General features: G+C 45.3%; 1 protein-coding gene across 7 annotated transcripts in view; it reads left to right on the top strand.

Moving 5' to 3' along the window:
- The window catches only part of OSBPL9 (oxysterol binding protein like 9), a 1,764,730-nt gene that overhangs the window by 361,653 nt on the left and 1,383,579 nt on the right, over positions 1-19,498 (top strand). For all 7 annotated transcript variants that reach the window (XM_069642205.1, XM_069642206.1, XM_069642209.1 and 4 more), the window contains one exon: positions 15,885-15,932. In XM_069642205.1, the coding sequence (XP_069498306.1) occupies positions 15,885-15,932 (48 nt within the window). The remainder of the gene's footprint in view (positions 1-15,884; positions 15,933-19,498) is intronic.

The following is a 19,498-nucleotide window of genomic DNA, read 5'->3' as shown; positions in this document are numbered from 1 at the left end:
CCCCTTGTGAGGTGACAGATGATGGTCTTTGCTTGGCTGCCTGCGTAAACTAAAAAGGGACAGGGGCAGAAAGTACACCCAGTTGTTCTTTAATTTAGATAACTTGCTCTTAAGGAGGCCATTTATTCTGTCCACAACGCCATTGGCCTGTGGGTGATAAATCAAACACATCCGATGCTTGACACTAAGTAGTGCTGTAACATGTTGCAATAATGCATTTAAGAAATGTGTTCCATTATCTGGCCTCAAAACCTCTCACACACCCGAGCGTGAGAAAAACTTCCTGCACTGGAAACCTCACAGCACACTTAGCATCCAGGTGCGCACATGGCCCTGCTTCCACCCACCTTGTGAAGATACAGACCACCACAATGAGGTACCTAAATCCATTGCAACGCTCCCCCATATCAACGTATTCTATATGTAACTCGCGTAACGGCCCAGTAGGGTGGGGCAACGTGCCCTGTAAGGTTTGTAGTGTCATCCCTGTGCTAAAACTTTGACATGTGTTACAACGGGCGACCCTATCGGTGATACTCTCCTGGGGATCCATCTGCCCCCCTGACCCCTCTCCTCTTCCAACGGGAGAGACCAGCGTGTACCTTTGTTGTAACGTACGAGTCAGAATATATCGTAACATGACGCCCTTGTGACGCTCTCAATGCTTCGATGAGAACCATTAGTTCGGCCGCTTGACAAGAATAGTCTATAGGCAACCTTTTCATGACTAGCATCTTGTACTCCACTCCCTCAAGTCTGCACCACTGCTGCCCCTGTCTGTCTTTGTCCATCTTCCTGATCAATTGTGGATGACTCATCAACGAAAAGTACCCCACCCTCTGTTAATGCACAATCCCTTGCTTTGGCAGTGTCCTCCTCCCCCTTGTATGCGGCACAGTCGTGTGCCATCAAGTCCTCTGTCATGAGCATATCTGTTAAGGCTGGATTCACCGTTTTACACCTAACCACATGAATATGGGGTTTAGCAATGATAATCTCATAAGCCGGTGACCTTTGCGTAGTCAGATGGGATTTCGACCCCTCAAATAGCAAACAAAGAATGTTCCATGTACAATATTACTGAACACCCCATTACGATTGTAGAACTTTTCTCTATAGCAAAGGCAGATGCTGCTAATGCTTGTTTGCATGTGAACTGCCCTTGCATTTCTGCATCCAGAGTGTCACTATAATAGGCCAACTGCTTGTGGCCCATAGTGCTTTTTTGTTTCAACACCACTGTCATAAGATGACCATAAGAATGTGAAAACAAATAGAATTCCTGTGTGTAGTCCAGGGTAGCCAGTACGAGTGCTGAACTATCTGAGGATTTCTGCCATCCACAGTAACTTGTGGTCCTTTGTTTTCTGTGCGTCCCTCAGCGCCTGCAAAAGTACCCTTGGGTATGCAGCGTAATCTAGAATGATGGCCCTGCAGTAGTTGCACAGGCCCAGAAACATCTGCATCTCCTTAACTGAGGTGGATCAGGGGGTGGCGTGTACTGACGCTGTCCTATCGGATAGTATCCTCTTCCTGTTCGCTGATGTTAACTGCCCCAAATATATTACTTCCTGCTGGCAATATTGCAATTTAGCCTTGTCAACCTTGTTCCCCTTACAGGCCAGTACTTGGGCGGCGAGACCTGAAAGGACGTCAAGGAGGGAGTTGCCCTGGCCCTTTGCAATTCAGACCTGCAAAGCCTCCGACAAAGGAAACATAAGACAGGGAATCGCAGCTGGTGAATGGTGTGACAGATGTCAGCGGTACATGGAGCCCTCCCGCACTGATAGCCAGGGCGAGAAGAAGTGGTTGCCATCAGGGTACCGTCTTTGACTCTAGCGGCAAACGTAACGCCAACGAGTTCAGCACAGCTGGTGAATCGGAAGAACCTGATAGTGGACAGGACTGTGTTAGGCTGAAAGTTGCAGTGGCAACATTAAGAATATTAATAGACGGAGGTCTTTTTGTGAATGAACTTGGTACCAGAGATAGAGTGGTCCGGCGCCACGTGGGCGCTCATTCGAAGCTCTCTAGCTGGTACCCCTCTCCTGAACAAAGAGAATGTGGAATTACAAATGTATTGAAACTACAAGTACCAAGAGGCCATAGGGAAGACAGTCTTGAGGTTTCAAGGTGGTCATACAAGGGTCCAGTCAAACCTCTTGTACAATTCAAAGTCCTTGACGCGTTGCAGAACTTTTTGACGATTGTGAACCCGACTGAGGGAATTCTGAAACAGGCATTTTCCGCCCGGGTGAGCGGAATGCTGTTCCAACTGGGTTTTTGTGAAGCCCGCACTTGCCATAGGTTAACAGTGACCCAACAAGATGAGATCGCCTTTCGGAAATCTGTTTAAATTGGCAAGTGCTTTGGGAGGCTGACACTGAAAGAAGGATCAGAGCCTGGCTGAGGGGGATCCTAGGGTGAAGAATAATCGCTCAATGTGAAAATTAGCAGAATTAACTTTTGTTTTGTTGTTTTTGGCATATCAGGCCCTCTGAAGCAAGAGACTTTGCATGAAAAGAGACTTGGGTACAGATCACCCTGATATAGAGAAAAAGAACTGTAAGCTCGTGCCAGAGAATCACAGGGGTGTGCTGTGCTCAAGAGTCCCGCCTTGTCCCGTGCTAAAAACGTTGGGAAGGGAGACCCCTGCCATAACATCCTGACTTATCGTTTTTTAGTATAGGCCCTTTTTATTTTACTAGACTCCACTAGGACTGTAATATTATTTGATGGTCGTAGCTTGCTCTCATCTTAGATTTAGGTTTAGATTAGGCGTTTATCACACCCCTTTTACAGTTTAATAAACACCTTGAACTGTGATCACTTGTGTCTGTCTTACTTTGATACCATGCCTTTCTTGCAGTGTCGAGTCATCCTGAGGTTGAAGTCCTGTTGGTCGCAGGCAGTAGGAACTGGAACAGAAGACCCGAGCACGAAGACCTCAGAAGCATGGTTCTGCAACGAAGGGAGAAGCCGCCTTTGCACCAAGCACTGCCGCACGAGAACAGGTGCATGGCACATCGAAAGGTGCGGGTAGAGGGTGCTGTGGCATCCAGACAACCCACGAGGGACTGAGCCTGAGAATGCCCCACAAGGGGGTGAATGGAACCCTATAATCAGACAGCTTCAGAGGCCAGACACCTCACATGTAACTGAGCCACGAGAGGATGAATGCAACTAGCCAGTCTTCTAGGAGATGGCTCTGAAAATACCCCAAGAAGGTTTGAAAGCATACAATAACCAGACAAGAGGTTGGTTAGCCAACAAGTGGCTGAACCACAGAATACCCCATGAGGATGTGACGTCCTACCGTATCGAGATGCCCGAAGGGTCAGATGGCCCATGCGGAGCTAAAAGGTTTGAAAAATGAGGAGGTTATAAGGCCCAGTAGGGGTGAACAGAAGACTGAATACATAATCCGAACAATCGTGACTCATCAATATTGTTGTTACAAACAAGGAACATGTTTGGAGAACCAGCTAGTCCAATGTGACATACTTTTAAAACCGAAGTAAACTCTTGCATGGCAGGTGAGGGAGAGAGTGGTTATAATGTTATTTAGTTCATTAGTGATAGGGATAGACCATAGGATAGAATACGTTTGTATGGAGGATGGAGTTTTTGTGAGACATTCTGAATAGCACCAGTTTGTTTTCTTTGAAGTTATGGATCCCCATAAATGTAGCTATAGTTTCAGTTGAGGCCTTTTTTTCTTAAATAACATTTGTTGAACCATGTCTTCTTGTCCGTCTCCTATGTCTGACTTACCACAATTGGTTATTTGGAAAGGAAGCTGCGAGCGAGGAAGCTAAAAAATGTTCACAATTAATATGAACCATAGAGAGTTACATTGTTTAGACACTAGCATCTATGTTGAAAAAACTCCAATTAATTGTGTTAAACCTTTTCATAAGCCTGCGGATAAGAAGTCTGATACTATTGAATAGTTTCCTTCCCAAACCTCTCGGAGCTAGTTTCCCTTTCAGCCAGTGTTTAAGACTAAAAAGAAACCGTACCATGAGTCTTAAAAGCTAGAAGTACAGCAATTGAGTGATACGTGGTTGGAATACGGTTATCCTCTGACGACATTAAGCAATTTTGTTTAAGGACAACAAACAATAGGGAAGCATTATTAGAACACACTTCTTGCAAAAAGGAACATGACAAGATTGTGTGTGTGAGTACTTACACCAATTTACCCAATAAGATTAGGACACTTGTTCTTAAGAACTAGAAAATACTTGAATAGAGTGTGTCCATTAGTCAGACCTATATTTGCCTTTAGACCTAGTTGCAATCTAAAAATCTAAAATATCTGATTGAGGAATGATGCTATTCCAAGATATGATCAAACTAAATATTAACCCTATATGTTGGGTCTCAACAAAAACAATTGGAATTGAGGCATGAGGTAACTGCAGGCGTCAACAAACCTGTACAAGACATGAAGTTGATATTGGTCTGCAGCAATCATGGAAACTGTTGTTTTCTGGTTGCAATTCAGAGATGGTGGGATTTACAATTTGGTGCCCATGTTGAAAACTATATATTGGGAAAACAAAGCAAAGTCAGTACGCAAATAATCAATATCAAAGAATCATACAAAATAAAGTATACCATGCACAGTTAGTAAAGCACATTGAGACACAGTATCCATTTCATAACTTGATGTGGACAGTTTTATACAAACTGAAGAAGTGTGGAGACAAAGCAGTAAATCAAGAAATGTTGTTGAGAAAAGAACAATAACTTATTTTTCTCACAAACAGCCATATTAACAATTTAAAAGTAAGGGATTGAGTGATACAGATCAAAATGTTAGTATGTCAGCTTATTCCACAAGTTTAAATGTTTTGGTCTATTTAATAAAAGGACTTTTAAATGCAGTCGTATGACCACAGTCACATGCTGTAGATTGCAGAGTGGATACTATTGTGGTCAATATAGTTTGTGTATTTTTGTCTCCACTGTTTAGAGTGAGAGAGCCGTGTTACGTTGAACTAATCGAATGGGTATTTGAACGTAGCGAAGGTGATGTCACATAATATATAGTGGTTACGCTGCAAACAGCAGCCTATCAAGATCCTTAATGTGTCTTTCATAATAAATAGGAAATGCTGTGCTGACCAGCTAGAAGACCACTTTGACGATTGTCTGATCCTCAGATGCTACTAGTGATTGAAGACTCTGTGTAACTTTGATTAAAGGGTAGAGCGCTTAAACACGAATATTGACCATGGAAGTTGATTGGGAGACAGAGTCAGAGACGGAAGAATATTTTAGGTAAGCCTCATTAGCTTGTCGTATGCCAACATGTACACTCACTACGAGGTTATTGGTTGAGCATGTCATGTTGAATGTTTTACTGAAATGCTTTTTGTTTCCGGTTTATTTCGCTTTGAAACCGATTACACTTTAATGTACCAGCGGATTAAGTAGGACACCCTTTTCCATTTATCATGAAATTTATTGTAGAGGTAAATCTTTTTAAACAGACTGTCTTTAACTGTGAGTACATTGAGGGGTGCCTTGTCAAGAATTTTGCGAGTTTTTGTGTTTTCGCATGTGTTATGTCAGCACTGTGTACATTCATACAAAGGGTATTTGAATTCAGATGAAGCAATTTCAGAGAGGTCTCTGTTTTGGATCCGAAAACCCTATGTGCAATTAAGTGTTGAGTAATTGATGGAGAACTTTTCTTTCGGAACAATGCTTTTCCTAATTAATGTGCAACATTATGAAAGATGATATCATAAAAAGTGTCAACAGAAGCCATTGCAGCTATAATTAGTGATTTGTTGCAGGGCATTGTGCATTTTGTAATGGATGAATTGAACATTTGCAGATGTGTACTTGTTGTCAATGTGGGTGTTTGCATGAGTTTAGAAAATATTAATTGTTTGTGTTGGCCTATATTGAGAGTATGATGTAAAATTGTGTTTTGAGTTCATGTCTTAATTGAATAGTTTTATCAGCTTTTATTGTGCACAATGGGTTTTTAAGGTGTTATGATCCTTTAATCAGCCTCTGTAGAAGTTCTTTGAGTAAGAGTGTGTAGAACGAAACATGTAGGGCCATTCTATCATTCATTGGGATTAGGCCACATTTTTCTTGCATTCTAAGGGGACCAAGAATTGAATGTAGGTTTACTTGTTAATTGTGATGGGTCACGTTGCTCGATAATTTAGAAGTAGTTTGGTATGCCTTTGAAATCTGTATGATCAATAAAATAGTTTGTTTGATATGGTCATACTCATTTATTTACAGTGTTATAATACACAATCTGGTTGAGCTTTTTTGAGTGAGCTTGGGACTCGTGCATCCCTTCTCACTGCTCGCCACTCCTCAAATCTTATCTTGGTCAAGCTCTCTACTGCATTCCACACAGTCAAACCCCTTTCTTACATTGACATCCTATGCCAGATTTCTTCTTGCCTATCCGGCGTGTCCTTTTCCTCTTATTTCACTACTACCACCTCCTCGCCCGCAATGGGTGTTTCAACGGGTCTGTTCTTGCCAACACATCCTCTCTTTTGGCTCTTTTATCACTGAATTGTTGAGAACCAAATTTTTAGATCCTTCCCTTCACCTCTCAAATATACTCTTGTATTTCCAACTGCCTCTCCATCATCCGCTAGAGCATGACCCTTCGATGCCTAAATGCTTAACTCTTCCAAGGCCGAAGTTGTTTACCTCCCAGCTCCACCCGTCCCAGCTATACTTTGCCTTTGATCTCTTCACCCCTCCCCCATGTCTAGCCATCTTGGTGTCCTCTTTTACACTGAACTAAAGGTCCAATAGTTAATTAAAGCTTTCACCACTGTGGGCCAGGTAAACACATCTGAATGCTGTGGCGAACCAGAACGAGTCGGGCTAATGACTGACCTGTACAAGGGTATTTATTAAAAATAAAAGGAAAAATGCCATTCTAGCCCTACCGCTATGAGGGACGTTTCCTGCCTAATAAACTAATGCTCAAAAGAAAACAGTCTTTAGTCCAAATCTTAACGTCTAATTGGCCCTACCACTTAGGAAAACTTAACAGAAAGAGTAGCTGCTGTCTGGCCTAATCACGTGGGTCTCTTGTCCATAGGATTCACAAGTTCACCAGTGGTGCAAAACGCAGTTGACGACCTCTCCTCTGGTTCTGTAGGTCAAATCTCAGTAATTTACAATCTTCTCTCTCTCCAGGAATTAAAGGTTTGCCATATATATATGTGTATATATATATATATATATATATATATATATATATTTCTGAGGCTTGTGGAATCTGCTTAGATCACATGCTGTGCATAGGCCGACATCTAGTGGAAGCTGCGGAGTATTACAGTTTGTTTTTCGAAACTCGAAAATGGGCGTCGACACAGGAGTGCCAGTAATACTATCCCTAGTGTGACGTCCACTGTACCCAAGATCCCTCACGCGTCTGGGATCCTCAGATTGTTTTTTTCCGCCATACTGGTCGGAAGCATCTTGCGGAGTCCCCTGGCCTTAGCCATACTTTTGCTATTATTGCAATTTAAAATTATTTATTAACATCCTTCCCCACCCCAACGTCGAACATCGATCTCGACGACGGCTGGAGAAGACATCGACCGTCGGCTGCTGCACGACGGATCTGGGCCTCGGAAGGCCGCTGGCCTCGGCCCGGGCCTAGTAGGCCGCTGGCCTCGGCCCTGCAAGTAGGGAGAGTGGGGGGTGGTACATACTCTTCACTCTTGGTATATAGGTACACTATATTTTCGTACACTTACCAGCCCGCTGCCTCAAGGTGCGTATGGAGGGTACCCCTTTCCAATTCTGCCCCAAGTGCAATCGCAAATACCCTTGGGTCGACAGGCACGCCACGTGCAATCTCTGCTTGCCGAGGGACCACCCCGAAGCGAACTGCAGAGCGTGTAGTAGGTTTAAACCTAAAACACTTAAGGACCGTTCGACAAAGCGTTGGGCCCACCACGCCAGGCAGGCAGCCATGGCAGCGGAGGGCGCCTTCAGCGATGGCAGCGACGCCGTACTTTCGGACGGCGAGGGCATTACGGCGTCGAAAGACTGCCGAGCGCAGGTCCCCGACCTCGGAAGGTTGTCCGGCAGGGCGGCTATGGGGAAGACCCCCGGCGACGCAAGCGCTACACCTACACACACTAAGCACACTAAGTCCAACCGAACCTCGACGACGTCGACTTCTCGGAAAGAGGCACGGATAGAACGGTCCGACTCGGTGTCCTCTGGGCGCTCTCGATCGAGATCGCCTCATGACGCAAGGCAATCATCCACTCTTGCCAAGAGTGCCTCGCTCCCTAGATTAACGGAAGTTCGATCGTCGGAAGACGAAGACGACTTCCACCCCCAGGCCGCGCTCCAAGAGACCGAGAGCGCAGTTAACACCAGCGAGGCCCCACGCGCGAAACAAGATATCTCTCCCGACCCTCGGCGCCAGGCGTCGAAAGTCTCTGGGGCCTCTAAGGGGCAGGGAAAACATTTTTCCACGCACGGGGAGGGAGGGAAACAGCGGAAAGCTCAGCCTTCCACTCCTGTAAGACCATCCTTCCACCCCAAGCAGACAGGTAAACATAAATCTACTGGGACATCAACATCCAGCAAGGGTACCCTTGATAAGTCCTCTAAGTTGCCTACTAAAGTCATACCCTGTTCCAAAGAATGGTCCAGTGAGGACATAGACAGGGTCATGTCAAGGATGTCTTCCTTAGCGGATTTTTATGACAAAAACCCAGAACATTTCCTTTCGTATGACCCTCAAGGGGCCACACCCTCAGGCTCCTCTGATCCTATCCCCCTAAGTAAAAAGGCCCGGGTCGAAAGACCTGACCCCTTCGAGGTGCAGCCTTACACTACTCCATACTCTACTCCACACCCCAGTTACCAAGGACAACCTTTCCCTGAAGGGGACCAGGAGTTTTCAATTATGGAGGAACGAACCGGGTCTGAATACTATGCGGAGGATGAGGACCTGGAGGAGGTAGAAGATGAGGAAATTTACAGAGTAGATTCCCCGGTAGAGAGCAAAGCCCCAGTTACCGACTCGCCAGTTGATAACCAACCCCTCCTTAATGAAGTTCTTGCTCGCGCAGCAGAACATTTTCACATCGACACCCACGGTGTACAGGAGGAAAGGGACTTCGCAGAAGAGTTGGTGGGAGAGAGGAGGCCGGTCGCTCAGACCATCCCTATCCTTAAATCCATCCAACGTAGAATAGATCCATCCCTGGTGAATCCTAACCTCACCAGAGCCGTCAACCCCAGAGTCGAAAAACTTTTTCGGGCAGCCCAGTCTGACCCTCTTTATATAAGAGGTCATCTTAAACCAGACTCCCTAGTGGTTACCAACACTCGGAAGAGGGCTGGGACACCCTTATCGTCGTCAGAAGCTCCTCCCGACAAGGAGAGCAAAAGACTGTACGGGTTTGGCAGGAAGGTAGCCTCAACGTCCGCCTACCAAGCAAGGATTGCAAACTCCACCACCCTGTTGGCAAGTTACAACTGCCATCAATGGGAAGAGGTCGCGGCGCTCATAGCCTCTGCTCCTGAACCGTTAAAGGGCCAGTTGGCTCGGATCTCGGCAGAAGGGAGAGCCGTGTCTGGTTGCATATTGAAAGCAACTTTCGACGCTGCAGACAACGCAGGAAGATTGATAGCAGAAGGAACTGTTATCAAGAGACATGCGTGGTTACGGCAGTCGGGGTTCAAAACAGAAACACAGGCTTCATTAATAGACAAGCCGGTGGAACCAGATCTATTGTTTGGGAAAGCGGTCGAAGACGCACTTAAAAATGCCAAGGACGAGTACGAGACTCTCAAATCCCTTGGCCAGCTTACCAACAAACCCCCGAACCAGAGGGGGAACAGTAATTTTCGTCGCCCACGCGGCCAAAATTCACAAAGAGGCAACTATGCCCAAGGACAGGGTACACAATGGAACAACAACCAGCAGTCTACCCAAAGTTACAGTAAAGGTAACAAGAGAGGTCGTGGAAGAGGCAGAGGCAGCCCCAACAAGGGAGGTGGCACGCCTGCGCCAAAGCAGTGACGCTCAGTTCAGGGTCCCTTCTCACGCAACCCCAGTAGGGGGACGCATTTCCAACTTCACCCAGGCTTGGGAAGGGATCACCTCAGACAGATGGGTGCTGTCAACAGTGTCCACAGGATATTGTATAGAATTACTGCAGCGTCCCCGGAACCACCCTCCACGACAAAGAATACACTCCTTAGAACATCAGAAGATCCTTCTCGAGGAGATCGCCATTCTGCTAGAAAAGGACGCGATAGAACTCGTCCCAGGACACCAGGTAAACAAGGGTATCTATTCAACTTACTTCCTTGTGCCAAAGAAAGATTTGACAATGCGCCCAGTATTGGACTTACGGCCTGCCAACAAGTATGTCAAGCCCCAAAAATTCCGTATGACCACGCTACAAGAGGTAATCCCCCTCCTAAAAAAGGGGGACTACATGGCAACCTTGGATATGAAAGATGCTTATTTTCATATTTCCATGCTCCCGGCGCACAAAAAATACTTGCGCTTCAAAGTGGACAGTCGCCACTACCAATTCAAGGTACTGCCCTTCGGGATAGCTTCAGCACCAAGGGTATTCACCACGGTACTGGCGGTGGCAGCTGCACACCTACGCAGGGAGGCAATCCCAGTGTACCCTTATCTGGACGACTGGCTCATAACGGGGGAAACCCCAAGAATTTGCAGGTCAAACATTCAGAGGACTATCGACCTCCTCCACGAGTTAGGCTTCTCTATCAACGAGAAGAAGTCAAGTCTGGTGCCAAGCACCTCAAAACAGTTCCTAGGAGCAATCCTAGATACTCAGAAAGGGTTGACCTTCCCCTCGGAAGAGAGAATTCGGAATATACTACTGCAAATTCCACATTATCAGTCAGGTCAACAAATAACGGTACGCAAAGCAATGCGGTTACTGGGCATGATGGCGTCATGCATTTACCTGGTCCCCCACGCGCGTCTGCGCATGCGTCCCATGCAGGAATGGTTGGCAAAACAGTGGTCTCAGGCAAGTGGTCAGTGGGACGATCTAGTGGTCGTTTCGCCAACACTCGTACAGAGCTTACACTGGTGGACAAAGGAGAATCTCGCAAGGGGAAAACCCTTTTACGATCCCGAAGTACAAGCAGTGGTAACTACAGATGCTTGCCTGACTGGGTGGGGAGCTCACCATCTCCACCACACAGCTCAGGGTCTCTGGTCTCACTCAGTAGCCAAGAACCACATCAACCTGCTAGAGCTTCTGGCAGTATTCTGAGCGCTTCGGGCGTTCGAGCCCCATCTACTAAACTTGTCGGTGCAGATCCGGACGGACAGCACGACAGCCATGTTCTATCTGAACAAACAAGGAGGGACTCGTTCGCCAAATCTGTCCAAGCTTGCCCAGAAAATCTGGATATGGGCACTCAGACGGAACATCTTCCTATCAGCACAACATGTTCCAGGGGAGCTCAATTCCCTAGCGGATGCCCTAAGCAGAGACTCCCTTCCAGAAGAACACGAATGGGTCCTTCACAGAGAGATCGTAGAAGATCTCTTCTCTCAGTGGGGTTTCCCCACTATAGACCTATTCGACCACAAGCGAAAACAAACAATGCCCAGGATTTGCATCCAGGTTCCCCCAGCCAGACTCCCAAGGGAACGCCCTGTGGATGAACTGGTCAGGGATGTTTGCGTACGCTTTTCCACCAACCCCTCATCAGAAAGGTGGTGTACAAGATGAACAAGGAATCGATGACGCTCATCCTAGTTGCTCCCATGTGGGCGAGACAACCATGGTTTCCACACCTACGCAGGATGGCGCTGTGCGAGCCCATCAAACTCCCAGCCTGGTACAACCTACTGTCCCAGCAACAAGGTCTAACAGTGCACCAAGAACCCAACTCAATGAACCTAGCAGCATGGCTCCTGAGGTCATAGAGTTTGGGCATCTCAATTTACCACAGAGGTGTATGGACATCCTAAAAGAATCCAGGAAACCAAACACAAGGCACTGTTACTTTGACAAGTGGAAGAGATTCGTTATTTGGTGCCAGAATAAACAAATCAACCCAGTTGATTGCACTCCTTCCAACGTGGTAACATACATGCTCCACCTGCTGGACGCAGGTTTGGTTTTTAACTCTCTGAAAGTACACCTGGCAGCCCTCTCGGCTTACACCACATCCCATAACAAAGTATCGTGGTGGAAAGTACCAGTAGTTAAAGCCTTCATGGAAGGAGTAAAGAGACTTCACCCTCCTATTTCGAACCCACTGCCAGGATGGGACCTCAACGTGGTGCTAGCTAAGCTCATGGGCCCCCCTTTCGAACCCATGCATAAAAGTAGTCTCAAACACCTGACTTATAAAACGGCCTTCTTAGTAGCCATTACCTCCATAAGAAGGGTCAGTGAAATTCAGGCTCTGTCAGTGCAAGATCCTTTCTTTATTATCCACAAAGACAAACTGGTTTTACGCACACACCCTAGGTTCTCACCTAAAGTCATATCTAAATTCCATGTAAACCAGTCCATCGAGCTTCCGGCTTTCTTCCAGAACCCGCAAAGCTCGGCTGAGGTGAAACTACACACCCTTGATGTGCGTAGGGCGGTCCTCTACTATGTAAATAAGACCAGACCGCTAAGAAAAACAGATCAACTGTTTGTCTCCGTAGCTACAGGCAGAGAGGGGGATCGCGTCTCTAAAGGCGCGATCTCGAAGTGGATTATCAACTGTATACAGCTGTGTTACTCTCTTTCTGAAAAGACTCTGCCTTTTACGCCAAGGGCCCATTCTACTAGAGGCATTGGTGCCACTCTGGCTTTCATTGCAAATGTTCCCCTCGACACCATTTGCAAAGCAGCTACTTGGAGCTCTATTCACACTTTTACTCAGCATTACTGCATTGACACTCATTCCAAGACAGATACACAAGTGGGACAAGCGGTTCTAAGACACCTGTTTGCTCATGACCCTTCTCACATCCCACCTCCTTCTTCGGGTACTGCTCGCTAATCTATGCACAGCATGTGATCTAAGCAGATTCCACAAGCCTCAGAAGGGATACATTACTCACCGTAATCGTATTTCTGATGCTTGTATCTGCTTAGATTCACATGCGACCCACCCTTCCTCCCCTCCGAGAGAAGGCGCATGATTGCTTGTAGTCTTACCTTTCTGTCTATCTGCTTGGATTATCTGTACTCACGCTACTCCTCATGCTTCCTCATGTCAGAAAAAAAAATACAATCTGAGGATCCCAGACGCGTGAGGGATCTTGGGTACAGTGGACGTCACACTAGGGATAGTATTACTGGCACGCCTGTGTCGACGCCCATTTTCGAGTTTCGAAAAACAAACTGTAATACTCCGCAGCTTCCACTAGATGTCGGCCTATGCACAGCATGTGAATCTAAGCAGATACAAGCATCAGAAATACGATTACGGTGAGTAATGTATCCCATATATATATATATATATATATACATATACACAATTCCACCAATTTAGATTTGGTTCTGTGCAAGGTTCTTGTTTTATTAAAAAACAGTTCTCAACCTCTCTGTGGGTTCTGTGTGCCGCCTTTCATGAACTCCATAAGGTTTCCTTTTCCTCAGGAAAAGCAAGGTTTCTTTAATACAGCCACGCAATTTCCCTGTTGCTGCTTGATAGTGTTCTTGTCTTGCTTGGAAATATTCGAACCCTCCCAGATTCGCTCTCCTCCCAATTCTGTACGTTATATTTGAGGTTTCTTGGACTTCTCAAAGTCCTCTTGTCAGGCTAGTTTTAGCAGGGCATTGGTACAGCGTCTGCCTGTTCAGGTTTTCTGGGCTCCCGTAACCCTTGTGGCTGTCCACCTCGCTCAATGGCGTTACTTCTTCTGGAGCGTTCGCTTCCCTTATGTTGAAGTCTCTCAGTTTCTCAGGGCTCTCCCTATGGCCCTAAGAGCCTTGCTTTCTCCTCAAGATCATCTGGCTGCCGTTACCTCGTTCGCTTCCCCATCCTTGATTATTAAAGTTCTTTCCTTTCAGTTGTGCTCTCTCCTCAGAAGCATTGGCTTCCTTTTTGGTTCCACGTCTTAGCAGAAAATGCACTTCTCGTGTATAGCTCGGGGATCCAAGCTCCCCTCTGTAGTCTGGTCTCACCGGGCACCAGACCCACCACGGCTTCCTTGTGGTTGCACCACCAGATGACTGTTATTTTCCCATCTGTCTTTATTTCTGGTCGGTCAGGACGCCAGTCTTCCGGCGTCCATCTAGCGATTAGTTTGCTCTCCGCACCACCGCTGGTCCTGCGGTCTAGCCTGGCTCCGCCCCTCCAGGACATCTTTTTGTCAGAGGCTCGCCTCTGCGTAGGATTCATTCTTCTCGATTCAAAGTTCCTCTTAGTTTTAAGTCATCCGAAACACAAGTGGTGTGTCTTTCCTCTTCGACTGTGGAGTTCAGGCGAGATCCAGCATTGAAACCAAAGCGATTGAAGAAATGTCACTAATTAAAAAATTAGTATTAAAAACAGAAGTAACAACAGTCTTTACAGTTCCTATGTAGGCAGAAAATGCTCTCTGGACCTTGAGTTCCTTATCAGATGGGAGTCTTGGTCCCCAATGGCGAGTTACTTCATGTGAGTTCTCATTTGCCCAGACCCCTAGGGAGGGGTCCTGCTTAGAGGGCTCACCTCCCTTCAAAGGGGAATGTCTCCCCTTTGGGGAGAAGGGACAAGTAGTCCAGATTCGTCACAATACTCACACGATTCATCCTCACAGCACCTACTGCTCTACTAAAACCATTAATTCCTCTCCCATCTTCAGCCATCTTGTTTATTGTTCCAGCGTTGATTTGCGTCATACTCTCTAGGCTTTACTCCCTCTCAATCACATTCTTAACTTAGCAACTCACATGCTCAGCAGCCACCAATTATCTTCTCCTATCTGTATGCACCACCTTCACCGGGGCTGGCTTTTGTGCAACTTTGATTATCCTTCAAATGCCTCCTCTTATCTAAATCCAATTGTAGATTTTTCATTGCACCGTCCTTCACCTTGAAAACTATTGTCCTGTACTCTGAATCGTGCGCTTGTATTCTCAAGCAATACTTATTCTGACAGTCTCCCCTCCCCATACTAGCTCCTACCGCTTCTCGCACGTATCCTCCTACCATTGGTTGGGATAAAGGGGAAACTGGAACAAAGAAATGTCTTCTGGCCTGCACTCCCAATCTTCCTCCTGTCCAAGAAAGGGCCACTGGAATACCTACCGTGCAATCATCTTGACCCCAGTACACACCCCTCTGCCCGCATTGAAATGAAATGCAATTTACATTAGTCAATGCAAATATTAATGTCTGTCTAATGTCTGCTCAGCTATCACTTTGACCTCTTGTAAAGCATACTAAAAAGGGATTTGTCCTCTCAAACGCTCAGCCTGCGAACGATGATGTTGAAAGAGCACAGCCAAGAGATTAATTTGTTGTGCTGCAAGGCTGATTCAAAGATGAGCAGTAAAATATGGCAAGGAGTAGTGTGTGGTGACATGCTCATTGATTGAAGGAAGACATGGCATTAAGTGATGTAAAGATGGCTAATGAGGCCTGGTCAAATGAGAGAGAGCTAGCATATTTGCACTGGTAGAGGGCAAAGTGAATGAATGGGTAGCTTGTTGTTCTGGGAAAACATAGGAGTTCACATGACTTTATTGCTTTATGAAATGAGTTATAGCAGAAAATTAACAATGGGCAACAATACCATTTTTTTCATTTTCATTGCTAATCTTCAGTTGTGACGAGTGATTCAGTAGAAACGTACACATAATAATCTTTCAAAATATTTAAGAAACATAAAATGTTGAATTGTAACTGTTTGTTTCCTTCAGCTATTTGATGAAAAACTTCAGAACTGCAAAGATGATGAACAGCGAAAGGTGAATATCTTTTAATATTTTAATATTTGTAAGTCTACTGTGTATGATTAATCTCCTGTCATTTAGTATTGGTGCGCTCATCTTGAAACAAAGAAAGCACCAGTGTTGTGTGGGAGGTTAACTAATGTTTAGCTTTTGGTCACATTACTAGAATAGTTGAAGTTGGAATGAGAGTTATAAAAAAGCGTGGCTTGGGATCCGAGTACTGATATTGGCAGCAGGACATTTGATTCATGCAAGAGAAAAAACAAATGTTCAAAAACAAAGCTGTTTAATGAAATAGGAGTACAAAGATTTACTAATTTGTCGTATGGTAAAGACTTTAGAAACTGCATTAAACATTTAGGTTAGTAAATAACGAGATACAGTCCTCTGTAACCCACCCATAAACATGGTAAAGTGTGTGTTTTCGAGATTAAAATAGGGTAGCATAGTTCTCTGTTTGGGTACTCATGTAGGAGAGCTATATACCAATCATATACCCTATTGCAAGCTAAAGTTTCAGCCAAATAGAGCCCTGAAATGATTGACAGCATCATGGTTTAATGTATTCTGTATGCTGAGGCAGCATGTCTGAAAATGGGTGCCTGTCGCATCGTATCACTACAAGTCCCCTTTGGGGAACTTCAGTGGCCAGAAAACATTCTATACCTGAAGATCTGCGGCTGTAAGCATGATAAAGATTTGTATATTCAGACCCAACCTCTTAACAATGTAGAGGGACTGTGTTAGTGGAGCAATTGCCTATGTCCTGGATTCTCTGTCGAAGTTTAGAATGATCTACAAGATCAAAGGCTGCTGATAAGTCCAAGAGCATCAGCAGCCCTATCTACTTTCGCCAATAATATTGAACATTTCTGGTTGTAGGTCCAGCATTGCAGTTTCTGTCCCATGAAAACGTCTAAAGCCTGATTGACGTTGATGGAGTATATTTGACTCTTCCAGGTGCTTTTGGAATGGAATAGCAGCATCTTGGTCTACTAGTTTCAACATGAATGGGACATTAGTGATAGGTCTAAGGTTAGAGTGTATTGTCAGATCTAGGTTAGGCTTTTTCAATAACGGATTAACTGTTATATTTTTTAGGGAGGGAGGCATATCATTGTCAGAAACACACGCATTTATAAAACGGGTTAAGAAAGGCGCAAAGTGTGTGGGTGTTCTAAAATAATTTTAGCTGGGAAGATATCTGTTTGGCAGTAAGTAGGGCACATTTCTTTAAGAATTTTCACAAGATAATCCTCTGTGATGGCTTCAAATGAAAATAGGAGGTTTTCATCAATTTGACACTGAGTAATGGGATATTGAGAGGTTAGATTGGCATTAGTCTCTTTGGTGCCAGTATTACTACATTGTGCTTTGTGTACGTTATCAACGAAAGCTTTTTGGCACTGCCTCGCAGTCTTGATTGTTTGGAACAAACTTTCTTGTCTGTGCTTTGGGTTTTTCCAATGTCTTAACAATTTCAAATAGTGTTTTGGTATTGATTGCAGAGTTGGACATTTGGGTCTCAGCCTTTTTTTTGCAAGAATAATTTTTCTCATTGGCTTTCCATTTTTCTTTAGTGTCTTGAGATTGGGTTTTTATCCATAGACGTTCCGATTTCCTCTTTTCCTACTTCAGATAGGCCAGATGTGGAGTGAACCATTTTTGGTTATTTTCTCTTTCCCTAACTTTCTTCACATTTAAAGGCGCTAATTGATAACTATACATTGAGTATAGCTGGATGCCAATGAAACAGCTGAATCATGGCTAGAGGTAGACCTAATCAAATCATTGATGCATGTCTGCAGATCTTGCAATGTAATTTCATTGTAATTCCTACTTGTTACTTTTTGTACTCTGTTAATTTTAAGAGTCAATTATTTAGGGATGAGGATGCTAAAGGTCACAGTATAGTGGTCCGACCAGATATAGGGCTTGATATGGAGCAATTGTGAGCGCATGAATATATGTTGGTTCTTTGCTTAGTATGGTGAAGTCGTGGAAATGGAGCAATTGCTCCAGTTCATTGGCTTCCACGTCCTTGGGATTCCCCAGCCATTTATTAAAATCTCCAAGAATAATAGTATGGCTATAGGGTTTATTGAGATTCGATAGGATCCCTGATATGTCTTCCATAAACATAGTCATCTCGAACGGCGGGCGGTATATCAGGACGAGGTTTAAGCAATTATTAGGTATAATAGTGGCTTTCATATGTAAATCTTGCATCCTGTACACAAAATAGGTTGGTAAAAGTATGATGGCAACATGTACACCCCCAGCATACTCCAACTCTATACCAGACAAATCCTACAGTAGAATAGATGTGGTGTTGTGAATCACTGTGCCGCAGAGACTTACCCAGGACTGCCGGGCGGCGGTAGCAGTGGAGCAGCTCTCAACGCATGGGGAACAGTGCATTCGCCCATAAAGGGAACCCGCTCTCAGGGATGGAAGTGGATGAGAGAAGACGGCAGCAGAACACTGCAGGACCTCAGTGGAAGGTCCTGGCTTTTTCCTTGGACAGCTCCAGGACAAGTCCTGGATTTTTGGAACATCATAGTGTCTATGGGAGGACCTGGCTTCACATCCCCAATGAGTACGTAAGGGGTCCTTAAATCAATAAAATAAAATTGGAGGCTCAAGGATCGGACGAATAATATTTAGAAGGACAGGGCATTCCACCAATCGGCAGCCAACAGTATGTGGATGGGTCTGGCTATAAAAGCAGAGCCAGCACTCTCTGAACATGTCTCAGTCAGGGACAGGTTCCCTGTATTTCTCTGCAGGCGCTGGTGAAAGGAAGAGGAGCTGTATCCCGTAGGAGAAGATTCTGCCTTGGTGCCAGAGTCTGGACTACTCTGGAGCACTGGCTGCCTGTAAGCTGCCTGGAGGTAACTGATTGACCCAGGAGGAAGGAGGAGAGTACCCCTACAGCACCAGCAATGCCAAAAAGGAAGCAGTGCTGACCCACCTGATAAGCCTGGGAAGAAGTTAAGGCAACAGCTCCCTAAGACCCTGGTAGAGGGACCAGGGCAGAAGCAGGACACCTGAAGAGGAGTTGGGAAAACTCCCGGTTCCCTGAAGACGTAATGGGCAAATATAGAGAAAGGAGAGAACAAAAGATGGACTCCTGAAGAAAAGAGGAGGCACGCCAAGTTCCTGAAGAGGAAAGCAAAGATGGCCACCAAGTAAGAAGTGAGGATATCTCACAGAAGGTGTGAGAGACTGACAAGAACTCCAGAAGGAAGACTAAGGGTACAGTCAAATAGAGAAAGAAGGAGAAAGGTCCCCAACAGGCACAAAAGACCCCTGTAGTAGAAGAGTGGCAGAAGGTAAAGGCTGTGAAACAGACAGATACTTAGAAGCCCAACAGCAGGTTGGGGAAGTATACTAAGCAACAAAGAGAGAGCGAGGGATTGAGAGGGATGAATCAACAAAAGGAGTAAGATAAAGATCCAAAGGATAAAGATCCAAAGCGTAGGACCTAGCTGATCCTCCCCTAAGCGACTCTGTATCTGGAAGGTAACTACAGGTCCCAGTTTGAGCTTTCATATAAGGGTCCCTGTTGCTTGTCTACC

The sequence above is a fragment of the Ambystoma mexicanum genome, chromosome 1q (genome assembly GCF_040938575.1).
Source record: "Ambystoma mexicanum isolate Mex_15411 chromosome 1q, UKY_AmexF1_1, whole genome shotgun sequence".
NCBI classification, from domain to species: domain Eukaryota; kingdom Metazoa; phylum Chordata; class Amphibia; order Caudata; family Ambystomatidae; genus Ambystoma; species Ambystoma mexicanum.
This window is presented reverse-complemented; position numbering and strand designations above follow the sequence as displayed.